Source organism: Tinamus guttatus, unplaced genomic scaffold (genome assembly GCF_059628265.1).
Source record: "Tinamus guttatus ecotype Peru unplaced genomic scaffold, ASM5962826v1 Tinamus_guttatus_pri_ptg000696l, whole genome shotgun sequence".
In the NCBI taxonomy this organism is placed as follows: Eukaryota; Metazoa; Chordata; class Aves; order Tinamiformes; family Tinamidae; genus Tinamus; species Tinamus guttatus.
The window spans coordinates 329789-356118 of NW_028289230.1; the positions used below are offsets into that span (position 1 = coordinate 329789).

The 26330-nt window shown below is 49.3% G+C and overlaps 1 protein-coding gene across 1 annotated transcript in view; it reads right to left on the reverse strand.

Annotated features, from left to right (window-relative positions):
- Positions 1–17651: 17651 nt before the first annotated feature.
- Positions 17652–26330, reverse strand: part of LOC104575444 (ubiquitin-associated protein 1) — a 37616-nt gene continuing 28937 nt past the window's right edge. Inside the window, exons 4-8 of the mRNA XM_088536682.1 lie at positions 24175–25098; positions 20893–20928; positions 20176–20373; positions 18640–18741; positions 17652–17961 (exon numbers count right to left, since the gene is read on the reverse strand). Coding sequence (XP_088392808.1) covers positions 17821–17961; positions 18640–18741; positions 20176–20373; positions 20893–20928; positions 24175–25098 — 1401 coding nt within the window. The 3' untranslated portion in view covers positions 17652–17820. The remainder of the gene's footprint in view (positions 17962–18639; positions 18742–20175; positions 20374–20892; positions 20929–24174; positions 25099–26330) is intronic.

Genomic DNA, 26330 nt, shown 5'->3' on the forward strand with positions numbered 1-26330 from the left:
GCCAAGATCCTAATGGATTCTCTTGACCAAGGGCTCGCTCGGCTCAGCCAAGCACAGCGTGGGGATGGAGAGAGGCGAGAAGTGAAGTCAGGACATGGGAGAGTGGGAAACAAAACCCCAGGGGAGGCAAGAAGCTGCAGAGGAGCAGGAGACTCAGCGTGGGATCATGGGAAGAGCTGGGTCCCCTTACTCTGTTTTGTGTCACAGCATGCAAACCAGGGGGGAAATAAAGCCTTCTTTTCAGGCAAGAGCAAAGCTGGTTGCAGTGATTTCCTCTACGGGGGTCAGCTTGTTTCCAAAAGAAGAGAAAAGCACTCTAGAGTGAAAATACAATTTCTCCCTGTGCCTCATCCCTGCCACATTCATTATGGGAGCACATTTTCCTCTGCACCTTGAACAGACCTTTCTCCCAGGGGAGAAAAAAAAAGGGGGGGCAGAAAAAGCAGAAATCTTTCTTTTTTTTTTTTTTTCCCCACTGATTTCTTTGAAATCTGTTTCCTCCCTTGGTTCAACAGAGCATGTTTGTGAACATGATAAGCGGCAAATATGATGCACTGGGGATAAGGAAAATCATGGGCATGGGGGCAGGGAAATAACATCATATTTTGCATGTGTCCTGAAGCAGATATGGGGCCCGATGTGGCAGCTGGAGGAGGGACAGGGATGCAGCCAAGACGATCACAGCAGCTCAGCAAGGGCTGGTTGTTTTAACTATCTGGGGCAGCCTGTAACCTCCCAGGCTGCCAGTTGCTTTAAATGGGATTAGGGTGGAAGTAGGCTGTGATTAGCCTGAACAAGCGATAGGTTTAGCGAAACTACCTGCGCCGCCGCCAAGCGCCACGGAGCTCTGGGAGCCTTCGCTTGCCGGCTTGGAGAGCCTGGAGGGAGGACACAGCGCCTGGAGCATCCCACAGGTGCATCCTGCGCCTGCCCAAGCCCCCTTTGCCCACGCTGCTCTGGACTGAGCGCAGCTGCTTGCAGAAGGAGATGGTGGGAGATGCTGCGTCGGTTGGTGCATCCCTCTATCCCCACCATGCTGACCCTCCACCGGCCCCTGGGGTCCGGCACCTGCTTCTGGGAATACCCATACGTATTCCCCTTTAACCTAAACATGGTCCCTCCCTCACCGCGCTGGGAATTCCTGGCATGCCAGTGGGAATGGGAGGACGAAGCTTCGGCTAGTGGGGATGGGCGCCAAACGCCATCTCTCTCAGCCCTGAGGAGCTTGGGGACGGGTGAGGTTGTCACTCGAGGAGAAGAAAATAAAATGCAATGTGTCTGCCCTGCTGGACCTGCGGACTAGTCCAGGAGAAGATATTTTACCAGCTCCTGCATCTTCTGAAGAAAAGGAAATAAATGCGGGTTTCTCCCTTAGCTCCTCATTGGGTTTTAAGCCCAGGGAAGGGTCGATCCTGCTGCCTCTTCGCGCTGCGCCATAGCCAGCCACCTCCCAGCCTCCTCGTGACACCGGGAGCAGCAACGCAGCTTCCTGGGGCGCCAAGGACTTTCTGGGCCCGACGTTCCCTTCCAGGAGGCTGGTTTATTATTTATGAGCAATGTTGAGGCTGCTCTATTTTTAGACAGCTCCTTCTCTCTCCCCCAGCGCGGGCCAGCACCGATGACGTACAAGAAAGTGCTGCTGCTGGAGCGGCCGTTCAGCAGGGAAATAACATGTTTCAGAGGAGCACAGCAGAGGGAGCTGGGAGGCGGCTCTGGAGGCAGCATCCTTCGCTCTGGGTACTGAGGACAAGGCAGGTGGCGCAGGCTGCGAGCAGGTGCCCATTGCATCCTTTGCCCAAGTGGGGCCCCTTGGCACGGCCAGAGAGGACCTCCAACCACACGTGGGGAGCGTGGCCTCTTCTGACACTGTTTTTTTGACACGAACGCCTGTTATTTTGCCCCGAGAAGACTTTGCTGTGACCTCCAGCTCCTCTCAAAGCAGAAGATGGGAAGCAGTGGGGGTCTATGTGCTCTGCGACCCGCTGCAGCGCCACTCCCCCACTGCCCCAAAGCAAAGCTTCCTCCCCACTTCAGATTTTTCTTTTTCTTTTCTTTCTTTTTTTTTTTTTTTTTTGGTCTTAAAGCAAAACCTCAGAGCAGGACACGCTTTACAGAGTAAAAATAAAACACCATTCTGGGACCCACTCTATTTTTGTCAGCGCCACTGTGTGACCCGCAGCACCACCAACGCTGGCACCTTCACAACTAGGGCATTGTCTAAAGAGGGTCACCCACGCCCGGCCTCTTGCACGTGGGTCAACTCTGGTTCTGAGCTCTCGCCTAGCCCTTGGGGAAGCTCATGAGTTTTCCATCCCGGGATGTGGTGGTGCCTGGGGCGGTCGCCTCCTCCCAAAGTGTTTTGCCAGGAGCCGAGCTAATGAAGCAGCGCGGCCTTTGCTGACAGGTCACCTAGACCTCAGATACTGCCGTGCTAGGGACTCCTGTAGAGCCCTGGCCTAAAAACACTCAGCTTATGCCCAACGGGAGTGGAAGCAAAAGGCTAAGCAACACCGGCATCAGATCCCTGTGCCAGGGACCCCTGGACCAGACAAATCACTGGTAGCAACAGAAACGTAAGTGATGCTCAGCACTTCACTCATCTCTCCCACTCATGAACCCAGGACCTGGCCAGGGCCTTGTCCTCGCTCAGTTGGTATCACATGGACCTGTGTTAAACACCACTAAAAACTTATTGTATCTGCTATGTCTGTGCCCTATAACATATACAGTTAGATAGTAAAGGTTATGGCGTCCTGTGCTGCTGTCCTTTGGTCCCAGGGCCCAACTCCTGCTGTCACAAGGTTTGTTTCTCCCATCTTTGCTTTCCCTTCTTTTTTTTTTTTACCTGCTTACTGTGCTGCTTTATAAATGAGATGAGAAGAGCTGCCTTGGCGAGCAGACCTTGCCCTCCAGTCCAGCAGCGACTCTTCCCTATAGGAGAACAAGGACAAAAACCTGTCCCCACCACCTCCCACTAGGCTTTTACCCTTTCTCCTGCTCCTCATCTTCTTTCTCCTCTTGTCCTCTTCCAAGACAAACTGCCCCATGGCCGGGGCCGGCAGGATGCCAGGTCCAACCCACATCCTGCAGTCTTGACCACGGGGCTCCCAGCCCAAATTCTCCCTCCATCATTTCATTTGCTGGGAAGTGTTTTGCTCTTTTGTTCCTGCCACCCTTCTGCGTCTCCACAGTATCCAAAGGGCTCAGGCCACCCAGCAGTGCTCAGCTCGCCAGCACCGACAAGTCCCCATCCCAGCATGTAAGTAAAAAGCCCCAATTTGAGTTTTTAGAGACCTCAGCACTTTGGGCACTGAGGCTCTGAAACCTGAGCCCATCTGGACACCAGAGCATGAGAATGTGATACAGGCAAGAGAAAAAAAACCTAAGCATGGCCCTTCGGTGCTGCAGTTTGCAATTTTCCAGACATTAAGTTGCCCAAAATTTCCAAGTCCTTCTTATAGCTCCAGAGAGTGGCTGAGGACCCCAGGAACAAGGCTGGCGGCTGCTACTCCATGTTTCCACCCATACCTGTGTGAGAACGGAACATGATGTTTCTGCAAAACCCTTACACTCGTGGTGCCCCACGGCGGCCCGCAGGGCTCATGACGGCCAAGGGCGCCTCGCGCGACTTCACGCGGGATCTGGCGCGAGGCTGCCCTGTCGAGGGTCACTCGAATGTTGAGGCTCACTCCACAAATCAGAGTGAGCAGGACTTTAATATGAAGGTGGTTTAACTTGTGGCAAGTGCCGAAGCCTTCTCCACAAGCTGGAGAGAACAACACCTCTATGGGAAGTGAAGTCAACTCCACCCTGCTGTTGTCTGTAGCAGGGCTTTATACCGGTGCAGGTGGGCATGTGCTGAGGAGCAGCCCTCATTGGCTACAGGCTCCCAGCTGATTGGTTCTCCTCCAGGTGTTCGGTTGCTAGGCGTCGGTCCAGTTCCCCACAAACTCCACTTTCCTATATATTCTTACTAAGGCCCCAACATCTCCCCCTCTTTTTTCCAAAAAAGAAAAATTAGCAATAAACATTGCAACATTTACAAAAAAACAAATTAACATAGCTGTAAACCTCAGCATTTTCCCCTCTTTTTACAAAAAACAAAAATTGGCAATATCATGCATCAAATATTACAAATAAAAACATAGTTGCAAACACAAGCATGATCATTCTGGTCACACTTTTATGATAATGTTTCATTTTTAAATTCCCAAGACAAAAGAAAATGGTCCCAAAGGAATACACAATTTCATTTTGCTTACAACCACAGAAATTCTTCTTGGAAAGGTAATTGTGCTCTTCATTTCAGCAACAGGGGAAGGAAAAAATCTTGCCCTTTGGAGCTGGGGAGGATGGGGGTCCAAGTTAGTATGGTCAGACTGGATATGCTATCATTTTTAGTTTTCAACCGCTGGAAAGTTCTTCCAGTCACGGAGTCCGCTGCTCATTACTCTGTCCAGTTCGTCCGCCCGCCCTGGCCTGCTCCCAGCGACACTGCAGCTTGGGGGGGCGGGAGAAGGAGAAGAGGGTGGCGGTTGGGGGGGGGGGGGGGGGGGGTGGTGGGCGGGTCGCTGGCTCTCAGCTCCTCCCCAGGGGACCAGTGCACATCAATTCTAATATGTGCCCGTCAGTCTCTAATCACTGTGGATTTTGCCACAGAGAGGTTGACTCCTGCACTTTCTCGGGTTGCAGCGGAGAGTTCGTGGAGGCAGCCATTGTCTGGGGATACTTGTTCGCCGCGTCCCTCACAACGCGGCGGTTCCCGTTTCCCTGTATTGGCGTGCCGTTTTTGCGGAACCGTGATCGGCACTCCGCTGCCTTATGCCCGAACCTTTGACATCTCGTACAGGTCCCATTAAATCCTCTCGGGGCCGTACCTTCCATCCTGAATCTATTAGGACAGTTCCTCCTCATGTGTCCTAATCGACCACATAGGAAACATGTCCCATGAAATCTCTTGTCTTCCTTTCTAGACATTCTTTCTCCTTTAATTGCTGCGGCCAAAGCCGCACCATGTATTTTTGCTTTTTGTTCTTCCTCCATCAATGGCGCTCGGGCACAGGTCTCTATCATTTGGACAATTGAAGCTCCTGGTGGCAAAGTAGCTAACAGTTGCTTGCAAGTTTGGTTTGCGTTTTGAACTGCAAGATCCTTTGCCAATATTGCTTTCATTTCCGCAGGCACATTAGGTGCCATATCCAAGGCTTCCTTCAGTCGATCAACAAAGTTGAAAAAAGACTCATTCGGTTTTTGTGTTATTTTGGTGTATGGCAACTGTGGCGTTCCTATTTGTGGTAGGGCAAGGAAAGTGGCTAGCGCTGCATTTTTCGATTGCTGTAATATCCTGGGGTGGAGCGCTGCCTGGGCCTCGGTTGCCCGGTAACGCCCATTGCCCATCAGTTGATCAAGGGTGGCAACCCTTAATGGATCGTCCATACTGCGATTCAGATTCTCCAATTGTTTTTCCTCTAATCTTTCCTGCCATTTTGCTAACCAAAGCATGTAAGCGGTAGAGGAAAGCAGGAGCTCCATTATCGCTCTGCTATCCGCAGGTACCATATGGGAATATTTAAACAGGGCGGAGACCTGATTTCTCACCAACTTATTGTCGTGCCCATACTGCATTACTGTTTTTTGTATGCCTTGAACAAATTTCCAATCGAGAGGTTCCCACCTGGGGCCCTGGGCTCCCGTTACTACAGGAGCTGCTAGAGGTGTAAATACAAATTCTCCTTGTAACTGAGCATTCTCTATGAGCCCTTTATACCGTGCTCCCGCATTAAATGTTGGATTAACAGGTGGCATTTCCTCATCATTACTTCCACCTGCAGTGGAAGTGGCTGGGAGCTCCGGCAACAATCCTTCTTCAGCTGGGTCACTTCCTCCAGCTGCTTTCTTTTGAATCTTAGGAGCATCTTTTCATGCCTCCCACTGCTCTAATTGTTTGTCTACATTTTCCAACCCTTCGACTATAGCCCTATGGGCAGCCTTATAGGCTGCCTTCACATCTCTGGCCTTGGACCCACCGTCTAGTCGCCGCATTTGTTCTAATAATTCTGTCATTTTCTCTGCCTGTCCCCGAAGTTCTTGTCGCATGTTTTGAACCACGGCATTATCATCGTCCGATCCATCTGGGATCGGTACTTTAACTGGGTCCACTTCCATTTCGGGCGCTGTGGGGGTTGGTCGCTTTTCCCCCTCCCATTCGGGCGCTGTGGGAGGTGGTCGCTTCTCCCATTCGGGTGCTGTGGGAGGTGGTCGCTCCTCCCCCTCCCACGGGGGGAGATATTCATCCACTCCTCCCCATACTTCTTGTTCGGCCAAAGTTACCGGACATGCCTGTTTAGGTGAGGTTACCTTTCTCTTACTATCTATTTTCTTACACTGAATTGGCTCAGTATTGTTGGTACATTCAGAACTTTCAGACCCGTTTTCCTTTTCTTCTCCATGGAGCGCTTCCCAAAACGCGATAGCGACTAACCGCTCAAACATAGGCCATATGAGACGATATGTCTTTGTGAGGCGCCACGCTTCCTCCGAGCCTAATTGTACACCATCCCATAGTTCTTTTCCTACTCGCTCCCATGATTCAAATTTACATGCCTGGGAGGCTTCTTCTATGATTTTTCTCTTCTTACAAAATAGCAACAAATCGGTTAACTCGGTTTTCGAGACCTCAATCTTAGTTTTTTGAGCAAGCCTTACGAAGCGTTCAACAGTATCATGTTCCATTGCTGTTGCAGCAACTTTCACTCTAGATGTGCCAATTCCCATTCTGACTCACCAGGTCGTGATCACAATCCGCTTTTCTCCAGTAAGATCCCTTGCGTTCTCGCACGATCACGTCGGGGTCACCAGATGTCGAGGGTCACTCGAATGTTGAGGCTCACTCCACAAATCAGAGTGAGCAGGACTTTAATATGAAGGTGGTTTAACTTGTGGCAAGTGCCGAAGCCTTCTCCACAAGCTGGAGAGAACAACACCTCTATGGGAAGTGAAGTCAACTCCACCCTGCTGTTGTCTGTAGCAGGGCTTTATACCGGTGCAGGTGGGCATGTGCTGAGGAGCAGCCCTCATTGGCTACAGGCTCCCAGCTGATTGGTTCTCCTCCAGGTGTTCGGTTGCTAGGCGTCGGTCCAGTTCCCCACAAACTCCACTTTCCTATATATTCTTACTAAGGCCCCAACACTGCCCCGAGCCCTTGGCTGTAAAGAGTCAAGATATTTTCGCTTTCGAATGGGAGGACCTGCAGCAAGGGATAGCAGGACAACTCACATGGGCTAGGCTACCGCAAGGGTTTAAAAACTCGCCAACCCTATTTAATGAGGACCACTATATGAAGGGAGCTGGGAGAGCCCGGCCTGGTCATGGACTCCAGAAATGGGAGAGGTGTTCCGGGCCCTAAAGAAAGCGTTACTAGAGGCCCCTGCATTGGCCTTCCCTGATCCATTGAAGGAATTCCATCTTTTTGTAGATGAGAAAGAAGGAACTGCGAAGGGAGTCTTAACCCAAACCACAGGCCCATGGCGACGGGTGGTAGCATATCTGTCCAAGAAATCAGACTCGGTAGCCGCAGGTTGGCCCCCGTGCCTAAGGATGATTGCTGCCACTGACAAAGGATGCAGATAAGCTAACATTTGGACAACAGTTATGGGTAACTAACCCTCACCAGGTAGAGGTAGTACTGTGGCAACCGCCAGCCAGGTGGTTAACCAATACCAGACTGGCTCATTATAGAAAATGGGACAAGAATGGCGGGGGCAGCAGTGGTGGATGTGGATGGAAGAGTAATTTGGGTTGCCCGTTTGCCGGAAGGTACCTCAGCGCAAAAAGCAGAACTCACTGCTCTAACAAAAGCCCTAGAAATGGCAGAAGGGAAAAGATTGACTGTATACACGGACAGTCATTATGCATATGGGACCATGCATATACATGGGGCCATTTACAAGGAAAGGGGATTTATAACATCGTCAGGAAAAGAAATTCGGAACAAGCAAGAGATACTTCACTTATTGGAAGCCATACATAAACCTAGAGCGGTAGCCGTGATTCATGTCCCAGGACATCAAAAAGCGGGGGATCTAATTAGCCGAGGAAATCAAGCGGCGGATGAGGCTGCAAAACTGGCCACGCACAAACCCATCGAGAAGGAAGTAATGCGATGGCGCTGAATCTTCCCCCGCGGGGAATGGGCCAGCTACCGCCAACTCCAGTATACTCTGAAGAAGATTTGCAGTGGATAAGGACAATTATTAACTCAGCTGCACAAGTCAACCCATCTGGGAGAAAGAAAAGCAGCTAAACTCTTGGAAACGGCTAAACTTCAGTTCCACAACCAGGGGGCGGTAGGCCGTAGAATAATAGAGGAGTGCATAGCGTGTCAGGTGATGAAACCTGGAAAAAGGGCAGGACAACACCTGGGGGTCAGGGAAAGGGGTTGGAGACCTGGGAGATCGTGGGAGGTAGATTTCACCGAAGTCAAACCAGGAAAATACGGATATAGGTACTTGTTGGTTATGATAGGCACCTTTTTGGGTTGGGTAGAAGCTTTTCCCACTAAGCATGAAACTGCCCAGGTGGTAGCCAAGGTGTTGTTAGAGGAAATAATCCCACGCTATGGGGTCCCGGAGGTTATAGGATTGGACAATGGACCTGCTTTTGTGGCAAGTGTCATTCAGAATTTAGCCCAAATTTTGGGGACCATGTGGAAATTGCATTGTGAGTATAACCCCCAGAGCTCGGGGCAAGTGGAAAGAATGAACCAAACTTTAAAAGAGACCTTAACGAAACTGGTAACAGAGACTGGCGGGGACTGGGTGACACTCCTTCCCTTTGCTATTTTCCGGGTACGAAACACACCCTATGTTCTGAATCTTATCCCCTTCGAAATCATGTATGGGACTCCACCTCCAGTGTACCCACTAAGAGAAGGGGAAAGGAGAATCGAACCGGGACCAAAAGATAATGCTTCAGGCAGTCCAGGCCGTGTATCAAGTACATAAGGAGATCTTTCCACTAATCAAGGCTATCTATAATCAAGGGAAAGGGCCTATGGAACCCATGCATGATCTTGAACCGGGAGACTGGGTATGGGTAAAAAGGCATCACCGAAAGTCATTAGAAGCAAAGTGGAAAGGACCTTATGTTGTGGTTCTTGTAATCCCCACTGCTCTAAAGGTTGACGGAATCAGCCCGTGGGTACATCACTCGCATGTGCGAAGGGCATCCCCTCCAGAACGAGAGGAAGCTGAGAAGTCGGAAGTTGAGCAGAATCCTGAGAACCCCCTAAAGATCCGCGTCAAGCGACAGAATGCGGCATCTCCTGGTCCTAGTTCTGGTGACGACCCGACTGGTAACAGGGGAAAGCCCCCATCTACCTTACAAGTGGACTTTGTCAAGGTGGGAGGATGGGCAAGTGGTACAGACAAGGGTCACAGCGGGATCCCCTAGTTTCACTGCTGATTTCTGCCCTAGTTCAAATCCGGGGAAGGGGTATTGTAATAGCCCCAATCAGTCGTATTGGGAATGTGTGACCATTTCAGTGTGGGACTACCCTTCACAGATTGATAAGTACTTGAGGGTGGAATAGAATTTGTAAAGGATCGAGTGGGTACTGTACAGTTAATGGTGATATGACAACAGTATTTAGATGTGGACGACCAAGATGAGAATGAATTCTCAAAAATGAACAGGAAGGGGGGAACGTGAGAACGGAACATGATGTTTCTGCAAAACCCTTACACTCGTGGTGCCCCGCAGCGGACGGCGGCCCGCAAGGCTCATGGCGGCCAAGGGCGCCTCACGCGACTTCACGCGGGATCTGACACAAGGCTGCCCCGAGCCCGGGACTCTGCCATTGGCCGCCAGGCAGGGCCGAGTGGCTGCTGGAGGCGGAGCCGCTGCCGGGCGTGGGAAGATTTCGAGGAGAGACACTCGTTACGACCAATCCAAAGAGAATCCGGAGCGGGCGGACCTTAAAAGGAAATATCTAGTTTTTGTGTAACCGCCCACTCCCTTGCTGGTATATAAACCCTGCGCGCGGCACCAGGGGGGTCCTTGTGCAAGATTCCCCCTTTGAGGGTGAGCCGGGGACCCCAGCTAGCTGGTAATAAAGTTGGGTCCTGCAATTATGGGCCTCTCTGCTCTTCTCTCACTCGCGGGTTGGGAACCGGACTTAACACCTGTACCCCAGGACACCCTAGGGCTGAATACAGCCTTCAGCCTGTTAAACCCCCACCAGCAGCTGGTGGTGGGGCAGCCCCAGCCATAGAGACACAAGCCCCGACTCCCACCCTCTGCGAGACCACGGATGCCAGTGGGGCCATGCACTCACTCTGCCAACACAGGGGGATCTCAAGCCACCTCTGAGCAGTGCAGTGGGCCGAAGGCTCCTCTATTTCCACTCTCCACTGCTGGAAACACTTGCTAGGAAAGGGGCTGTCCTGGAAACCCAGCCAACCCAGAGCAGCTCATTGCACAACCTGCTGCACAAATCCATCTCTCTATGAAGTTTTCCCCGCCAAATACCTGCTAGCGGCACAAGCAGGGCCAGGGACTCCAGGCTGAGCAGTCACTCCCCTCAGGATACTAAAACCCAGCTGGTCGCAGCTGCAGGGGACCACAGGGACGGCGCCCACTTCTAAGAGCACTCAGGGATTACACCCCAAGGTCACAGCGCTGCTTCACGGATACACCCTGCTTGTCACAGGCTTCTGGGACCCTGTGGCCACCCCGGCTGCCCCATGGCCCGACGCCCTGGTCCCTCAAACGCCCAAGGCTCTGTGGACACAGGGACCTCAGCTCTCCTGGTGCTGAGCGCCCTCCACTTGGCTTCTGCCTCGCTGGGAACCTGCGCTACCCGCAGCGGCCCCGGGGCTGTGCGCAGGGCTCGGCCCACCTCGGCCCGGCCCCAGCCCGCCCCGTCACGCCGCTCCCCGCGGGGAGATGTAGTCCGAGAACTACGTCAAGTCCAGGCCAGCCACACTTCCTCATCTTCCTTCCGAAGGGCCTTCCGCGCAGTTCATGCAGGGGCTGGCAGGGCACCAAGGGCTGTTGGCGGCACCGAGCAAGGCAGCAGTTGCTGCATTTCCCCCCCGCTCCGCCAGGGACTTGGTGGGCCGAGGGGAAAGGATGTTATGAGTTTCCTTGCCATGGGGTTTGCTCCGAAACGCAACCCCTGCAGGCTGCATCCTCTCAGCCAGCGAAGCATCCTGCCGAGCACGTGTCTGGCACCAGGAGGGTGTTGGGAGCACTGGTAAGGTGCCGTGGGAGGGTGAGGCGGGTGCCAGGGTGGCTGGTGGCTCCCCATTCTCTCCCCGTTCATGCCAGGCTGGTGAGAAGGGGGAGTTTCGTGGCCATGTAGGGGCCCAGGGAGGGTTGCCCTAAGCGGATTTAATGAAAGCTGGTCTCTGCTCCTCAGTAGTCCAAGGGAGCATGTCAGGGATTGCAGCTGGTCTGTGAAATCCCCGGCTCCCTTAGCAGAGAACATTAACCCTGAAAAGATTAGAGTGCATCTATGAGATTGGGAGTTCACACAGAGACAGCAGAAAGTTATTAACAAGTTTAAGGAGGTTTGGCCGCAGAGCAGAAACTGGCCAAGCTAAGAATCATCCAGTCATAACTCTGTTACTAGCTACTGTCCTTTGTAGTCCTCACCAATAAGCAGCAGCCACGACGAGGAGAGCTCGGTATAAATAATGTACATAGAAAACAATAAAGCGTAGTTTGTGTTGCATCTACCCCAGTTGTTTGTATTTTTGGCCGCCACGACTGCAACAGGAGCAGAGCAGGATTCGGACACAAATTCAGGATGGATGGTGAAGATACTGGTGCCCTCTGGACTCCTCCAGGCTTCTTGAAGTGGCTCGAGTCCCACCTAGAAGAGGAGATAAATATGGGGATTTGAGCCACGCAGAGGAAGAAGCAAGGAAGAAGAGCAGGAAATCTGTTCCAGGGCCACAGCAAAGCCCAGGCAGATGAATTTGGGCTTGGTCTCCCCAGTGCTGTGGTCTAGTGAGCCCGCCTAGTGGGCTCTCTGCCTGCGAACGGCCACCCTTCCCTGCCCCTCCGTTTTCCTAAAAACGTGATTCTTGGAGCTGTACAGAGCCATGGGGATCTGCCTTTCTTGTTTGGACAGTGGGAAACAACTCACCACAGCTTGGCAGTGGGGTAAGCAACCCCAACATGCCCTGTCAGTTACTGTTGTCATTTGGGTTTAACTCCTGCTCTTGTGAATTTAAAGCCAATTGCGTGTTTTCGGCAAGCTCCTAACATGGGTCCGCACATGGCTGGTGCTGCAGCAAAGCTGCGGGGTGACCGGGCTGGGAGCCTCCCCCTGCCCACACTGCCCCGAGGCCAGGAAGGAGCTGCCTCTGCAGCACCCGCATCCTGAGTGCAAACACGCTGGGATCAACAGGCCCTGAGTGAACCCAGGCAACTACAGGCCAGTGAGCCTCACCTCCATCCCCGGAAAAGTGATGGAACAGCTCATACTGGCCGTTGTCTCCAGGCACGTGGAGGACAAGAAGGTGCTCAAGAGTAGTCAGCATGGATTCACCAAGGGGAACTCATGCTTGACTAACCTGATAGCCTTCTATGATGGAATGACCAGCTGGATAGATGAGGGGAGAGCGGTGGATGTCGTCTATCTCGACTTCACCAAGGCTTTTGACACCGTCCCTCACAACATCCTCCTGGGCAAGCTCCAGCAGTGTGGGATAGATGAGTGCACAGTGAGGTGGATTAGGAACTGGCTGGATGGCAGAGCTCAGAGGGTGGTGATCAGCGGTGCAGAGTCTAGTTGGAGGCCTGTAGCTAGCGGGGTCCCCCAGGGGTCAGTCCTCGGCCCAGCCCTGTTCAATTTATTCATCAATGACCTGGATGAAGGCACAGAGTGCTCCCTCAGCAAGTTTGCTGATGATACCAAACTGGGAGGAGTAGCCGATACCCCAGAGGGCTGTGCTGCCATCCAGAGGGACCTGGACAGACTGGACAACTGGGCGGTGAAAAACCTCATGAAATTCAACAAGGTCAAGTGCAAGGTTCTGCACCTGGGGAGGAATAACCCCAGACACCAGTACAGGCTGGGGACCGACCTTCTGGAGAGCAGCTCTGCAGAGAGGGACCTGGGTGTCATGGTGGATGACAAGTTGACCATGAGGCAGCAGTGTGCCCTCGTGGCCAAGAAGGCCAATGGGATCCTGGAGTGCGTTAAGAAGAGCGTCTCCAGCAGGTCGAGGGAGGTGATCCTGCCCCTCTACTCAGCCCTGGTGAGGCCACATCTGGAGTATTGTGTCCAGTTCTGGGCCCCACAGTACAAGAGAGAGGTGGAGCTGCTGGAGAGAGTCCAGCGCAGGGCCACAAGGATGATCAGGGGCCTGGAACATCTGCCCTATGAGGAGAGGCTGAGGGAGCTGGGCCTGTTCAGCCTGGAGAAGAGAAGGCTGAGAGGGGATCTGATCAGTGTCTATAAGTACCTCAAGGGAGGCAGTGAGGAGGATGACGCTGGCTTCTTTTCACTGGCGGCCACCAACAGACCTAGAGGAAACAGCCACAAACTGAAGCACCAAAAGTTCCACAGGAACTTAAGGAAAAATTTCTTGACAGTGAGGGTGACAGAGCTCTGGAACAGGCTGCCCAGAGAGGTTGTGGAGTCTCCTTCTCTGGAGATCTTCAAAACCCGCTTGGACGCAGTCCTGTGCCACGTGCTCTAGGTGACCCTGCGTGTGCAGGGGGGTTGGACTAGATGACCTCTAGAAGTTCCTTCCAACCTTAAATGTTCTATGATTCTAAGTGAGGAATCAGAGGGGAGCTACTGCTTAAGTATGCTAAATAGCTAGACCAAAAATGAAAGGTAGGAGTAGAGGTGCTGGTGCTTTCAGGAGGCAGAAGGCTATTGCTGCCCTTCTTCGCTTGGGACTAATGCCGAATCATCTGAAAAAATTGGCTTAAGTGAGTCACATGTAATAGCTTAGCAGAAGGCTTGCAAACAAGGGACTTTTTGCACCAAAGGTTCATCTGGCCTGTTAATAAACACATGGGTCTCATACCCAAGCCAAGAGCCACAAGCCTGACATTTACCCTGCTGCAGAGGCTGCCTGATCTCCTCAGTACAGCTCTGCTGTAGGAGGCTTTAGCCAGGTTGACTTTATGACACTGCAGAATCCGTTTTTTCACATCAAAAAAGAGTCCACTCAGTTGGATTCCAGAAGCTGCCACCCTTGCTGTTCAGCAGATCTCATACTTGAGCCATCCTCACTGATGCTAAGTGCAGCAGTACAGATGAGTGATCAGAAATTTCCATGTGCAAAGGAAAGGGGAGTCAAATCAGCCACAGATATTTGAGCCACTTATGTGTGGTTTCTGTGCAGTCTGCAGTGAACCAGGCAATTGAACCTAGAGCTCGGGCAGGTCCCCAGAGCAGCTGCCCCTGGGATGACCAAGAGCACTAAGAAACATGCAGGGGAGAAAAAAATTAAAAAGTAGTTTCCAAGACCTGAGGATCTCCTAGTGTAGAAGGGTACTTGTTAAGCATAAGATTTTATTTCCAGGCAGTTTCTCAGCATATTCTTTCACCCACTGAGTGGGAGACACAGACCATTGGCCCAAGTAAATAAATAAATATATCAAAGTACCTCATCCTTAGCAATAAAAAGACAACTGACATACTTGAAGTACTGCTTGTCCACAAAATAACAAAACTGGGCTTGTATTACATACCAGAAGCTACCAAAACAATAGCATATTTTCTCTCCACTTAAGGGCATTACCTAGCTGCTGCTTTAACTCTTGTGTGAAAGGGTGTTAAATGAGTGTTTCAGGAACAGCAGCCCTTTACAGCTCCTTGATACTGCACTGACATTCAATATGAGTTGTTTTCATTTCAAAACATGGAGGAGCATCCGCAATGGTTGCTGTTACACAAATCTTTTAACAGGTTGAAGGAGCCTGGCCACATACAATCAAGTAAACTAAGAACTGTAATGTATTTAACTTTTGTATTCAACTGCAACAAAGACTAGCAATGCTCATGGCAGGTGCTTGATATTTTATTTCAATACTTCACATTATATTTAAAATAAAATTCGCTTTGCTACAGAACTCTGGGTAAAGTTTGTTTTAAATTAAACATGATCAATACGAAAAGCATCTGATTGCAAAAGATTAACTTGAGTTGGAAATACACACGAGACCCCTCCTTGGCACCCGGCCCATTGGTTCAGCTTGTGTTTCAGATGCTGCCCTTCAGCTACTGGCCAGATGGACCCAGTTAAACCCTCAGCCAATGCGGGACCCTGAAAGCCCAGGGCACCCCTGGGTTCAGAGGTAGCTCCTGCTGCCCCCTTGCACTGGAGGATGGCATGGAAGAACCACCCTCAAGCCCAGCCTGGGAGCACAGGGCACCTTGCAGTTCACATCCGGCTTCCGTGGCCACTGTAAAAAGCCCTCGGGAGGCAGCGCTGAGCCCCACGCGCTCCAAGCAGCAAATCCTAGGTCAGCCCATGCCTCTGTGCCACTCCTCACATGCCTTCCCTGTGACAGCTGGGAGTCCAGATACCAGCGTTTACTCAGTTGCACAGAAGGCAAAATGGCCTTTGACCACATGAAAACTCTGAAACGCTGCCGAGTGCCCTTTTCCAGGTACATAAATGGAGCTGATGCTCCGGGCGCTTCCAGAAAAAGCAGGTTTCAAGTACAGCCATGAACACAATTACCTTCTCTTCAGCCCTGGGCACCACAGGGCTGAGCACCTCTGGTCTCAGCACACAGTTACACGACAGAATCTGCACAACTGAACAGACACGCATCACCCAAAACCAACATTCAAACTTCAGCACATTGGTTTGTTCCACATTTCATTACCTTTCCCCTCACCACTTGGTTAACGCCCTTGCTGGACACGACCTGGCACGACCTACGTTTTTGTTCTGCAAAAGGAGCTGTGGCTACCCACGCTGCAATGCACAGGGACCTCAGGGCACCAGCGGAGACAGTGAACAGCCTCTGCCTGAATTGAGAGTTGCCACTGCCCAGATTTTCACTATGCACAGACATTAAACCAACACCTCTGCCCTTGCTTCCACAACAAGCTCTTTAAACAGCACAGTTTTCTTCTGTATTTCACAGTAAACCCTTATGAGGGCAACCATGAAAAGCTTAAAATGAACAAACCTCTCTATTAAATTCATCTATTGGGTTGTAATCTACCTAAATAGTTACTTTTCCACTGAAAAGATTTCTTGCTTATTCTGCTGGCAGGTCTAGTGCTAGGCAGAGGCTTTGTTTAGGTATCAGCTCTGAGAATCAGGTAACACTGTTCTCAGGAATGACACCACAGCACTTAGACTGTTTTCCAGCTTTTCTGACTACCAGGAACCCCAGCTCCTTGCTTTCAAGTCATCACACCTCTCACCTAGAAAGGAAAACTGGGCTTTACCCAAACGCCCAGGAGCTGCCCTCTGCCTAGGAAGCTGCTGCTGAAACCCCTCCTGAAAAATCTAAGCAGAGGCAGCCAGAGCAGAGTCCAGCACCAGCTCCGTGCCCTAAAGTGAGGGTGAAGCTCTAGAACTGCTTTTACTCCAGTGCAAGGAGGAAACTGGCCCGAGAGAAACATGCCTGCAGCGCTGGTGGTGCTCACAGGCCCACAGGAGCAGGCAGCACCCAGGCCCACAGGATTCGGAGCCAAAGAGCATGAAATGTGAACCATGACACTGGGAATGACATTGGAGGGTTTTATTAGTTGTTCTTCTGCAGAATCAAAGTATTTAGCAAATTACTTTAAAGATTCCTCAAGACTGCTGATATTTTATTTAGAACCTGAACAATGTACATTTTAATATACTTGGTACTACCAAAAACAACCCCAAACCTGATTTCTAGTGCTAGATGTTATGTATTTCTATAGCAGTGTGGAAAATGGAACTAATGCAGTGAGTATATTTTTTTCCCCCCTCAAAGAAAGTGCTTAAAAGAAACCTCCTGCTTCACACTGATTATTATTTAAAACAAAAGATAACTGACTTCCTAGCAGGACATTTCCTTAAATAACCTACAAACCTGGGGGGTTACAAATACTGAGCCCCAGCTCTTTGTCTTCTGATTCAAAAACCGACACAAGCTGCAGGCCCAGGTCAAGTTCACAGCTTACCTGTTTCAAGAGAACTTACACACCACTTAGCATTGGATGCTTATGTCTGGCAGAAGTGTTGGATGCATGGGTCAAAAATAATAATAAAAAAACACAGGAAGAGGAACAGCTTCTCTTTTTATGCATAGCGACAGTTTCTGAACCAGTGTTTTACTAAGTTACAGACTAGCTTTCAACCAAAAAATAAAACTCCATTGTACTAAAGGTCAAATGTAGCCAGTTAATCTGGACTGTGACAGTCAAGTAATAATTCAGTACAAGCAGACACCATGAAAGCAGCTTTAAAAAACCAAAGCATCCTAGTTTCAAAACCAACTTAATATTCTTCTGTTCAACAGTAGGGGGGAAAAAACAAAACAAAACAAAAACAAACAAACAAAAAACCAAAACAAACAAAAACACTCCTGTCTGCCTATATACAATTCCAGTAGAGGTGGGGCAGTCTAAACTCTCCATGGCCAAGCTGGAAAAAGGAAACTTGGGAAAGGGCACTTGAAGATTTAAGAAAGTTGGCTCTCAGTTGAAAAATGCTGTAGTAATACACACAGGCAGGCTTGCTAAGTCCTCTCCTGTGGATGTGATAAGCTGGACTCCTTCCTGGCGAGAGCAAGTCACACTGGAGGTGGCCGGGCTGCTCCTGCTCCTCTGCACGCTGAGAACCCAGGGACACATTTTCAGCTGGCTCCTGCGCGGGCCACAAGATCTTCCAAAGCATCATGTTGGTCATTGTCATGCAATAATAAGACCTCCTTAATGTCATTTAGTTCAAAGCCCATTTCTTTAAACTGACTCATTAGCTTGAGAAGTTGTGTGGTCTGGAAGAGAGACACAGTTATTTGCAAGAGAGAAAAGGACCAAGGCCCAAGTAAGTTCAAGAACAGTGGATAGGTATGGGGGTGTCTGGGGGAGTTGGGTTGCACCTCTAAAGATTTAATACTCTAGCTCAGCACACAACGAGCTGATGCACACCAGAAAAAGCAGCCTTACTGTCCTCTGTCCTGTTTCTGCCACCTGTTCCTGCCTCTGCACCTCTGGTGCTGCCAAACAGCCACACAGTGAACCAGTCCCCCAAAAGTCATTTTTCTAACTTCTTCCATACTTCTTTCCTGATTTACTGTGCAGCATTTCAGTGCATCTGTCCTGGGAAATCATGGTTGGGGCAGGTGAGGCAGACAGGGTTTTGAAAGCAATTTACTGCTTCTGAAATTAAGTGTCTAAGCAGAATAGGGGATCAAAATACGACAGCCAGGATAGACAGGCTCTTTATGGGGCCCTGTCCCCATACAAATGCAATCCAGTGAGAATAATGGAAAAAAAGTTATGCAGAATGTGTCTAGTATTTTAACACATATTCCCTTTTCAGCACAAGGATGTTGTGTGAAAAGGCAGCATTGCTGTGAAGCCGAAACTACCTCAGCTATTTTAGAGGAACTGCTGCTGGAATTTCACTTTATGGTGCAGTTTCACTGTTGTTGAGCACATAGTGTCCTCACCTTCTCTCCTGAAGACTGATGCATTTCCAAAGCTGCTTCAACAAGCAGCGGATCAAAACCCTTCTCACAAAGCTGTCCATGTGCAAACAGGTAATCCAAAACCTGTGGAGAACAAGAAAAAGAACCTAAGTTTGCAGAGTGACATTGTCATCTCATCATCAGTTCATACCATCTCTGTGCATGCAGAAGAGCTAAGCATGAGTCTACTCCAGACTTCACTAGGGACTAAAAGTTTTTTCTAGTAGAGCTGAGAAGTTTTTTACGTGACAGCTTGTTCAGAGAAAATGAACAGGCCTTTGGGGCTTTTTATGCTCTCCTACCAGCTCTGAACTTCTCTTTCCACTCAAGTCAAAACAATCTTCAAAAAGTCTAACTTTAGCTTTCTGCTCCTGATCACTGACCAGAAGGCAGAAGTTTAAGATAAACAGTGCTTGGACACTGCTGTTTATGAAATGACACCGTCGGTGCCGCAATCAAGGCAAAGCGGCTTTTGAACAGTTTCCTCTCGGATATCTCCAAAGGCTGATGCAGTTGGGAATTCAGCAGACTTTTAAGATCAACTCAGTAGACTATTGAGTTACCTGAAAATCCCAGCTCTCACAGAAAGAGTTGACATTCCTTATCCATTCTCAGCTTTGAGAGGTATAGGTAAGGGTTAGGTGGGCAAGAGAAAGGTAATGCTAAATATATAGGAGAACACAACCTGGAAACACATCAGGAATTAAAATTCCTGAGCCCACCAAAGGCAGGTACCTTCCATTTAGCGCTACAGTTCACTTCAGTGCAATGTTTAAGCAGATTCACAACTGGTAGACAAGCAGAGCAGCTCCACAGATAGGCAAATTTTGCCTGGAACGAGAATGTCAAGGACATCACTCCTTTCCCCAGCTATCTACACAGTCCAGCAAGGGAATGCTGTTAGCAAAGCACAGCAAATATTAGGTCAGTGTGGAAAGTCCAGAAAAGTTCTCTCCATTTTGAGCTGGTTTTTGTTTGAAGCTGAGCCAAGATCCAGAGCCATGTTTCACACTGCAGCACTGCAACTCTGACCTGGTTTTACCAAGCATTTGAGGCAACATTTGGGGCAGGAAGCACCACAGTCACAGCCCAGTCACCAGGGCCTTACAAGACCCTTGCACGACTCAATGAGGCCTGCAGGGACCAACCTCCCTAGAGAAGGAGAGCGCAGCACAGGAACTGCTTGAGCTCAGAAGAGAGGAGCTGTTTTTGTCAAACAGCACAGAACAAGGGGTGGCACCTGCTAAATATCCTCAGCACCATCCTCTGTGGCTCTCGAGAAGATCAAGTATCTCTCCCAGCCTCATGTGGAGCTGAGGGCCTGTCCCATCCTCTGATACAGCACCTGAAGAGTGGCTGCCGTAAGCAGCACCTCAACAGAGGCTTCTTGAGAGGGGAAGGAGCTCTCAGGGACACGACTCCAGAGCTGAACACCACAGCAGCCAAGAGCTGCAGCCCAGCGTTAGAGCCCGAGAGCTCCCCCCTGCCCATCAGAATCAGCATCTGTCCTGTTCTCACCTGGTCTATGTTCTGTCCCTTCTTCTTCATGGCTTTCAGGACGTTCTCAGGCGAGTAGCCCATGTTGACAACTGTCTCAATGCATTGCCTCTCGCTGGCAGAGAGGGCCTGCAGCAGCTCAGGAGCGGGGCCACCGGGCTGCTTTGTGCAGCTGGTGTTATTGGGCACTTTAGACACTGCAAAATTTTGGTGCGTTACCTAGAGGGCAAAGAAACAGTAAAAAACAAACAGGATTAGGTGATGGTCACCTACATCCCAGTATTCCTATGTGCTTCCAGCTAGCACAGAACTAGGTTACTCCACATCATCTGCAGCATGAGTCATTTTAGTAAATAGTTAACTGAAGACTCTCTACTGGGAAGTTACCCCCAAGCAATGTGTATAGGTTGACTCCCACCACTCTCTTTCCACTCTCAAAATCACCTCAAACAAACCAGATTCCTCTCAGAATAACCTCTTTCTACCACTGGGGCTGAATCCTTGGATACCATGCCCAATGTTTGCAACAGCAGGAGCTGTTACAGCTTTGGGTTTGATAGGTTTCATACAGGAAAATCCTGTAGCTCAGAGGGAAGCATGGGGATGCTTCCTTCCCCAAAGCCAGCTTACCTGTCGCCTGTGACTTCTTGAACCCAAATGGAGCATTGCTTTGGAAAGCACTTCAGGACATTTTAGAAACGCAACACAGTACAAGCACACAGGCATTTGAGAACTTACCACAGGGATTTCTATTTCCTTGTAGTCTGAGTGTACCTGTTGGGCAAGACATGAGGAATATGATGAGCACAATGCACCCACAGAGTTTGTTACAGCTGGGAGAAGGGCTCTAGGGAGGAAGAGCTACAGGTGAGCCTGCTGCACGAGGGAGACTTGTGCTGTGGTTGACCTTGCCCCATCTTGGGGATGCAGCAGCTACAGGACACCAATCCTGAGGAGTATCTGTCATTACCTCTTCTCTTAGTACTCTGCAAATGGATTATACTCCAATGAGAATGCTTTTCCCTCTCCACAATAACTGTAAATGTGTTTATGCTGTCCCTGTGAAAGCTATGGATTCCTTCAGCTCTAACACACCAGCTCCTGCTCAGCTCCCAGCTTTGTGGCTTGCTGCCTAACTGACAGCAATCAGTTTTGAAGTCATTAGCTGGAGGCTTCTTTTGGCTTTGATAATGAGAATGGATAGGGGAAACCTATAGTCCCATTTCACCTTTTCTGCTCTCAAGGTTGTGTACTGCATAGGCCATAGGCAAGCAAGGCGGCATGCTGGCTAAGACCAACATAGGATTTCTAAACCAACATCCTCTCAGCATTTCACCCCATGCCCAGTACATCCCCAGGAGGCAAGGCCCATCTTTGATGGCAAAGCTTTATAATTTCCCTCAGTAAATCTTTCACTGGGTTGGAAGGGACCTTCTTTCAGCTCTAAGCTCCTTTCTAAGCCCAGTTTCTCCCTGAACGTCGGCAGCCTAACCTGTGCCAGAACAATTCTTAGCTTTAGTATTTACACAACACTGTTGAGTTCCTTACTAGCATTTGCTGCTAAGTCCTGTGGGGCTTTGTGCCCACATCTGCCTGCTCCTAACTGTGCTAGCACGTCTAATGAAGCATCTCCCAGAAAATCTCACTTCCCCCAGAACCAAGCTTGTCAGCTACTTCAACTTCCCCACGAAGAACAGCCGAGATTCTCACTGAGTTTGCAACATGAAAAGCTAAACCAAATGCTGAATCAAAGTGCTTTGCCATAACCAAACCTGCACGGTTCAGACCAACCACTTCAAGTCTCCCTGCATTTTAAGTAGAAGCAGGAAAGTCTACAAAAAATCATTTTGGCACAAGGGCCTCAGTTTAATTCCTTTCTCTCTCTCTCCATATATAAAGTCGCTATGGATTGAAAGAAGCAGACAAGCTTTCCAGCAGAAGGGCTTTTCTGTCTGGGGGCGAGGAGGGGGGAGGAAGGGGGAAAGAGACCACAAAAAGAGTAAACGCCTGTGTATAATCAGTTGTTGCTCTATTAAGAGTTTGGCAAGTTTCCCTCATCGGGAAGGAGGGAAGAGTTCTTGTCCTGCATTTCTGCCCATTTCCATCTGCAGGATAAGAATGTGTCTTCTAAAAGACAAAGTTAGAGGAGTTGCTTGCAGCCCAAAGGGCTGGTTACTCAAACCCTCCTCGTGGGTGACGAGGAGCTCCCTGCAGTTGTGCACACCTTGTCTAGGCTTTCAACAGAGCAAGCAGCTTGGGGCAAGTGTCTAGAGCCCTGAAGTCAGCTGCTTATCAGTTTGCAGGGTCAGAAGCAGCTTTTGGCTCTTCTGGCTGTGATTCAGTGTCAGAGGACAAGGGACAAGCAGACTCCTCTCACAACCTGCTTCAGCTTTAGCAGCCGGCCGAAGGAGTCTGGTTGTCAGCAGGGCACTCGGTGCAGCACCACTCCCTTGGTCCCAAACCTGTCCCATGACATCCTCCGAGCAGGGGACGTTGGCACTCAGCCTGGGCTTTGCTGAGGACTCGTACACGAACCAGTGGCCCCATCAGCTGACCCGAGATCCACAGATCAAATACACCACACACCCACAAATAAAGAAAAATTCCTCAAATTGTTTAACCTGTGTGTCATTCCCAACTTCTCATTTCTTCACCACTTTCGTGAGCAGCAGAGCAGTGAGCTTCAAATAAAGAAGGACCTTCTGGAGAGCAGCTCTGCAGAGAGGGACCTGGGTGTCATGGTGGACAACAAGTTGACCATGAGGCAGCAGTGTGCCCTCGTGGCCAAGAAGGCCAATGGGATCCTGGGGTGCATTAAGAAGAGCGTCTCCAGCAGATCGAGGGAGGTGATCCTGCCCCTCTACTCAGCCCTGGTGAGGCCACATCTGGAGTATTGTGTCCAGTTCTGGGCTCCACAGGACAAGAGGGATGTGGAGCTGCTGGAGAGAGTCCAGCGCAGGGCCACAAGGATGATCAGGGGCCTGGAACATCTGCCCTATGAGGAGAGGCTGAGGGAGCTGGGCCTGTTCAGCCTGGAGAAGAGAAGGCTGAGAGGGGATCTAATCAGTGTCTATAAGTACCTCAAGGGAGGCAGTGAGGAGGATGGTGCTGGCCTCTCTTCAGTGGTGGCCACCGACAGAACTAGAGGTAATGGCCAGAAACTGAAGCACCAAAAGTTCCACAGGAACTTAAGGAAATTTTTTTTTTAACAGTGAGGGTGACAGAGCCCTGGAACAGGCTGCCCAGAGAGGTTGTGGAGTCTCCTTCTCTGGAGATCTCCAAAACCCGCTTGGATGCAGTCCTGTGCCACGTGCTCTAGGTGACCCTGCGTGTGCAGGGGGGTTGGACTAGATGACCTCTAGAGGTCCCTTCCAACCTTAAGCATTCTATGATTCTATGATCTAGGGCAAGAAAAAGAATAATTCTTTTGCTTCAGATCAACTGCTAGCACTATTTTCTTATCTGAAAACAGCAGAGAACAAGCACAACAGCTTTTTATCTGTTATTGCTTCTAGTCCTTGCAAAGGCTGCAATTCTCATCATTTCCAGCAATTGAATAAGTGAACTCAGAAACACACCCAAGGAGCTATTTTGCACATTGATTTCCTGCACTTAAACTCAAAACCTAGAACAAGTTTAGAATGTTTTATCTCAGCTGACCAAGTCAAAATGAAAAATTGTGCAGAGGGGTCTTACCACTCTTAGCACTCAGGTGCAGCGCCATACACAGCTATCAGCTTGCCAAAAGTGGCAGGTGAGGGAACTAAAAAAAATACCTGAGTTTTGAGGAGCTGAAAGAAATACTGCAAAGGAATAGTTCAGGGAATCACAATTCTCAGCACAAAGACTTACTGGACTGATCAGTTTACAATTAAATGGAGAGACACTGCTGCATTTTCTGTTCTGTCTACATAGCACTCATTCATGAAACTAAAAATGAAGCCACAAGACATTTTAGAAGCAAATTTGTCTCCACACATCCCTCCAGTCAATGCAAATATAATAAAATAAATGTTTTACCAATGTCACTGTGCTTTGAGATGATGATGATTCTTCTGTACAAACCGTGGACACAGCCAGAGAAGGCAGCCTGGATGAAGAGGATAACGCTGATGTCTCCATGCCACTTGGAGCAGAAAGACCAACCATATGGTGTCCATTCAGTTCACTAGCTTTATTCTGAGCACAGGTCTGCAAAGAGCTCAGAAAAGCACTACTACAGAGACAGGTAGTGCTGTGGAAAGTGCTCGTGAGCTTTGATGATTTTTGATCTCTCTCATCAGAGTCAAGTTTAGGAAAGGATAGTGATTTGATATTGCTCACTGAAGTGATAGGGGACAGGGACACTTTGGAAGACAAGGACATCTTTTCACAGTTTCCCAACTGGGGTAAAGTGATAAAGCCATTGGGTTTGTGAAGGGGCTTGAAGTCCAATGCAGCCCTTTCTATGGATGCCAGAACTTCTTGATCTTCTAGCACAGATACAGGCTGTCCTTTGGGCAAACTACTGTCTAACAGCTGAGCAACACTCGGCCCCGTAGTACCAACATGAATTTCGAGAATGTTTTTTAATTCCTCCTTTTCATCAATAGTTTTTAATTCCAGTTTGTCAAATGGGTCGTCTTCACATTCAAAATCGGCCGGGTTGAAATCTGCTTTTGGACAAGGTGGACTAAGAATCTTTTGCTTCACAGCACTGCTGTCAGCTGGTGTGGGAGTAAGAATATTATTGTGCAGCAGCCCAGCGAGGATGGGGTTAATAGGAGGCAGCATGGCCTTAGGACATGGTCCTTCTGATAACCCCCTTTTATTGCTGTCTTCTGAAGCAGCCTTCGACTTAGCTCTCGCTTCTTTTACCTTTTGTTCAACTTCTCTCTCAACAGCTTGAATTTTTCTGATATTTTCAGCCCAATCAAATGTTTTCTTCTCCAGTGAGAAGTCATACTGACAAGATGAAAAAAGAAAGAAAATAAATTGTAAGGATCACAGCTACTCTTTTAAAAAGCAACATACATAAGAAACAACAGCTATATGAATTACCAGTTATTAAACTGGGGAGGCATTTTTTCCCCCACAGCATGTCTTTTAACTTACAGACTGGCAGAACCAGCAGTCACTGAACCACTTCATTTTGTCTCCAGTAAGCAAGCCTAGCTGTGGCTCAGAGCAGCGTGCCATGTTTTGCCTCCTACCTATATCTAGTTTTGCTCTAGAGCTAGTGATTGTCACAAAAAGAGCTTCATAACATTCACTCCCACAGACAACAGATGCAGTAAGTGGAAATCAAGTGTATTACTAGAGGGACAGTCTTACCAAGATCCCTGGCACCACCAAACTACTCCCGTCCACAGATTCCCCAAGTCATTCAGGACTACACTAGAAAGAAATTTGCTTCCAAAAACCCAAGGAACTATTCAATTCCCCTCCAAGATCTGTAAGGGACTTCCCATGAGCGTTTTACACCCACTGGTTGAAGAGGTATCAGCATTCTTGCACAAATAGTAATCATTAATATGATGACTACACCTGCCATAGCTGATTTTGCCACTATTATTAGCAGGATGGCATCCCATAAGCTTTCCTCATTTTAACATCAGCTTCTTAAGGGTCAGATTAGCACAGAAAGGCACTTTTATAAGCTGCCTGCTATCAGTTTGCTGGTCAGTTGACAGTGGCCCGTTTGAGAGAGGACAAAATTCTGAATAAACTATATCTATTTAAAACTTTAATAACTTATGAAGAACATACAGTCTTAGTGCCCTTCAGAAACCACAGCTTGTTTGGAGAACACAGCCTGCAAGCTAAGTTCAGGGCGTAACCTACCTGTGACTCACAAGAAGTTCAAGTGCAACTTCCTTGCCAAGATAATGTAATGTAATCAAAGCAGTAGTGTTCTTGCCATGGGACTGATAGGGAATTGAAATTCTCAGCTCTAAAGAAAAACTAGCCAGCAAATTTGCTAGGATGACAGGATTTTGGGGGACTCATCGCATGTCCTGACAAGTCTCAGGCTGTAGCAGGTTATCCCCAGGTTATCCGTTGTCCCAGTGTATATAACACAGCTTCCTTCTGCTGGCTCCGAGACTGGGAAACAACACGTACATCCTCAGCAAGACAATTTGGAAACATGGCAGGGGACACTACTCATTACACATTCCTGGATACCTAAAACAGCT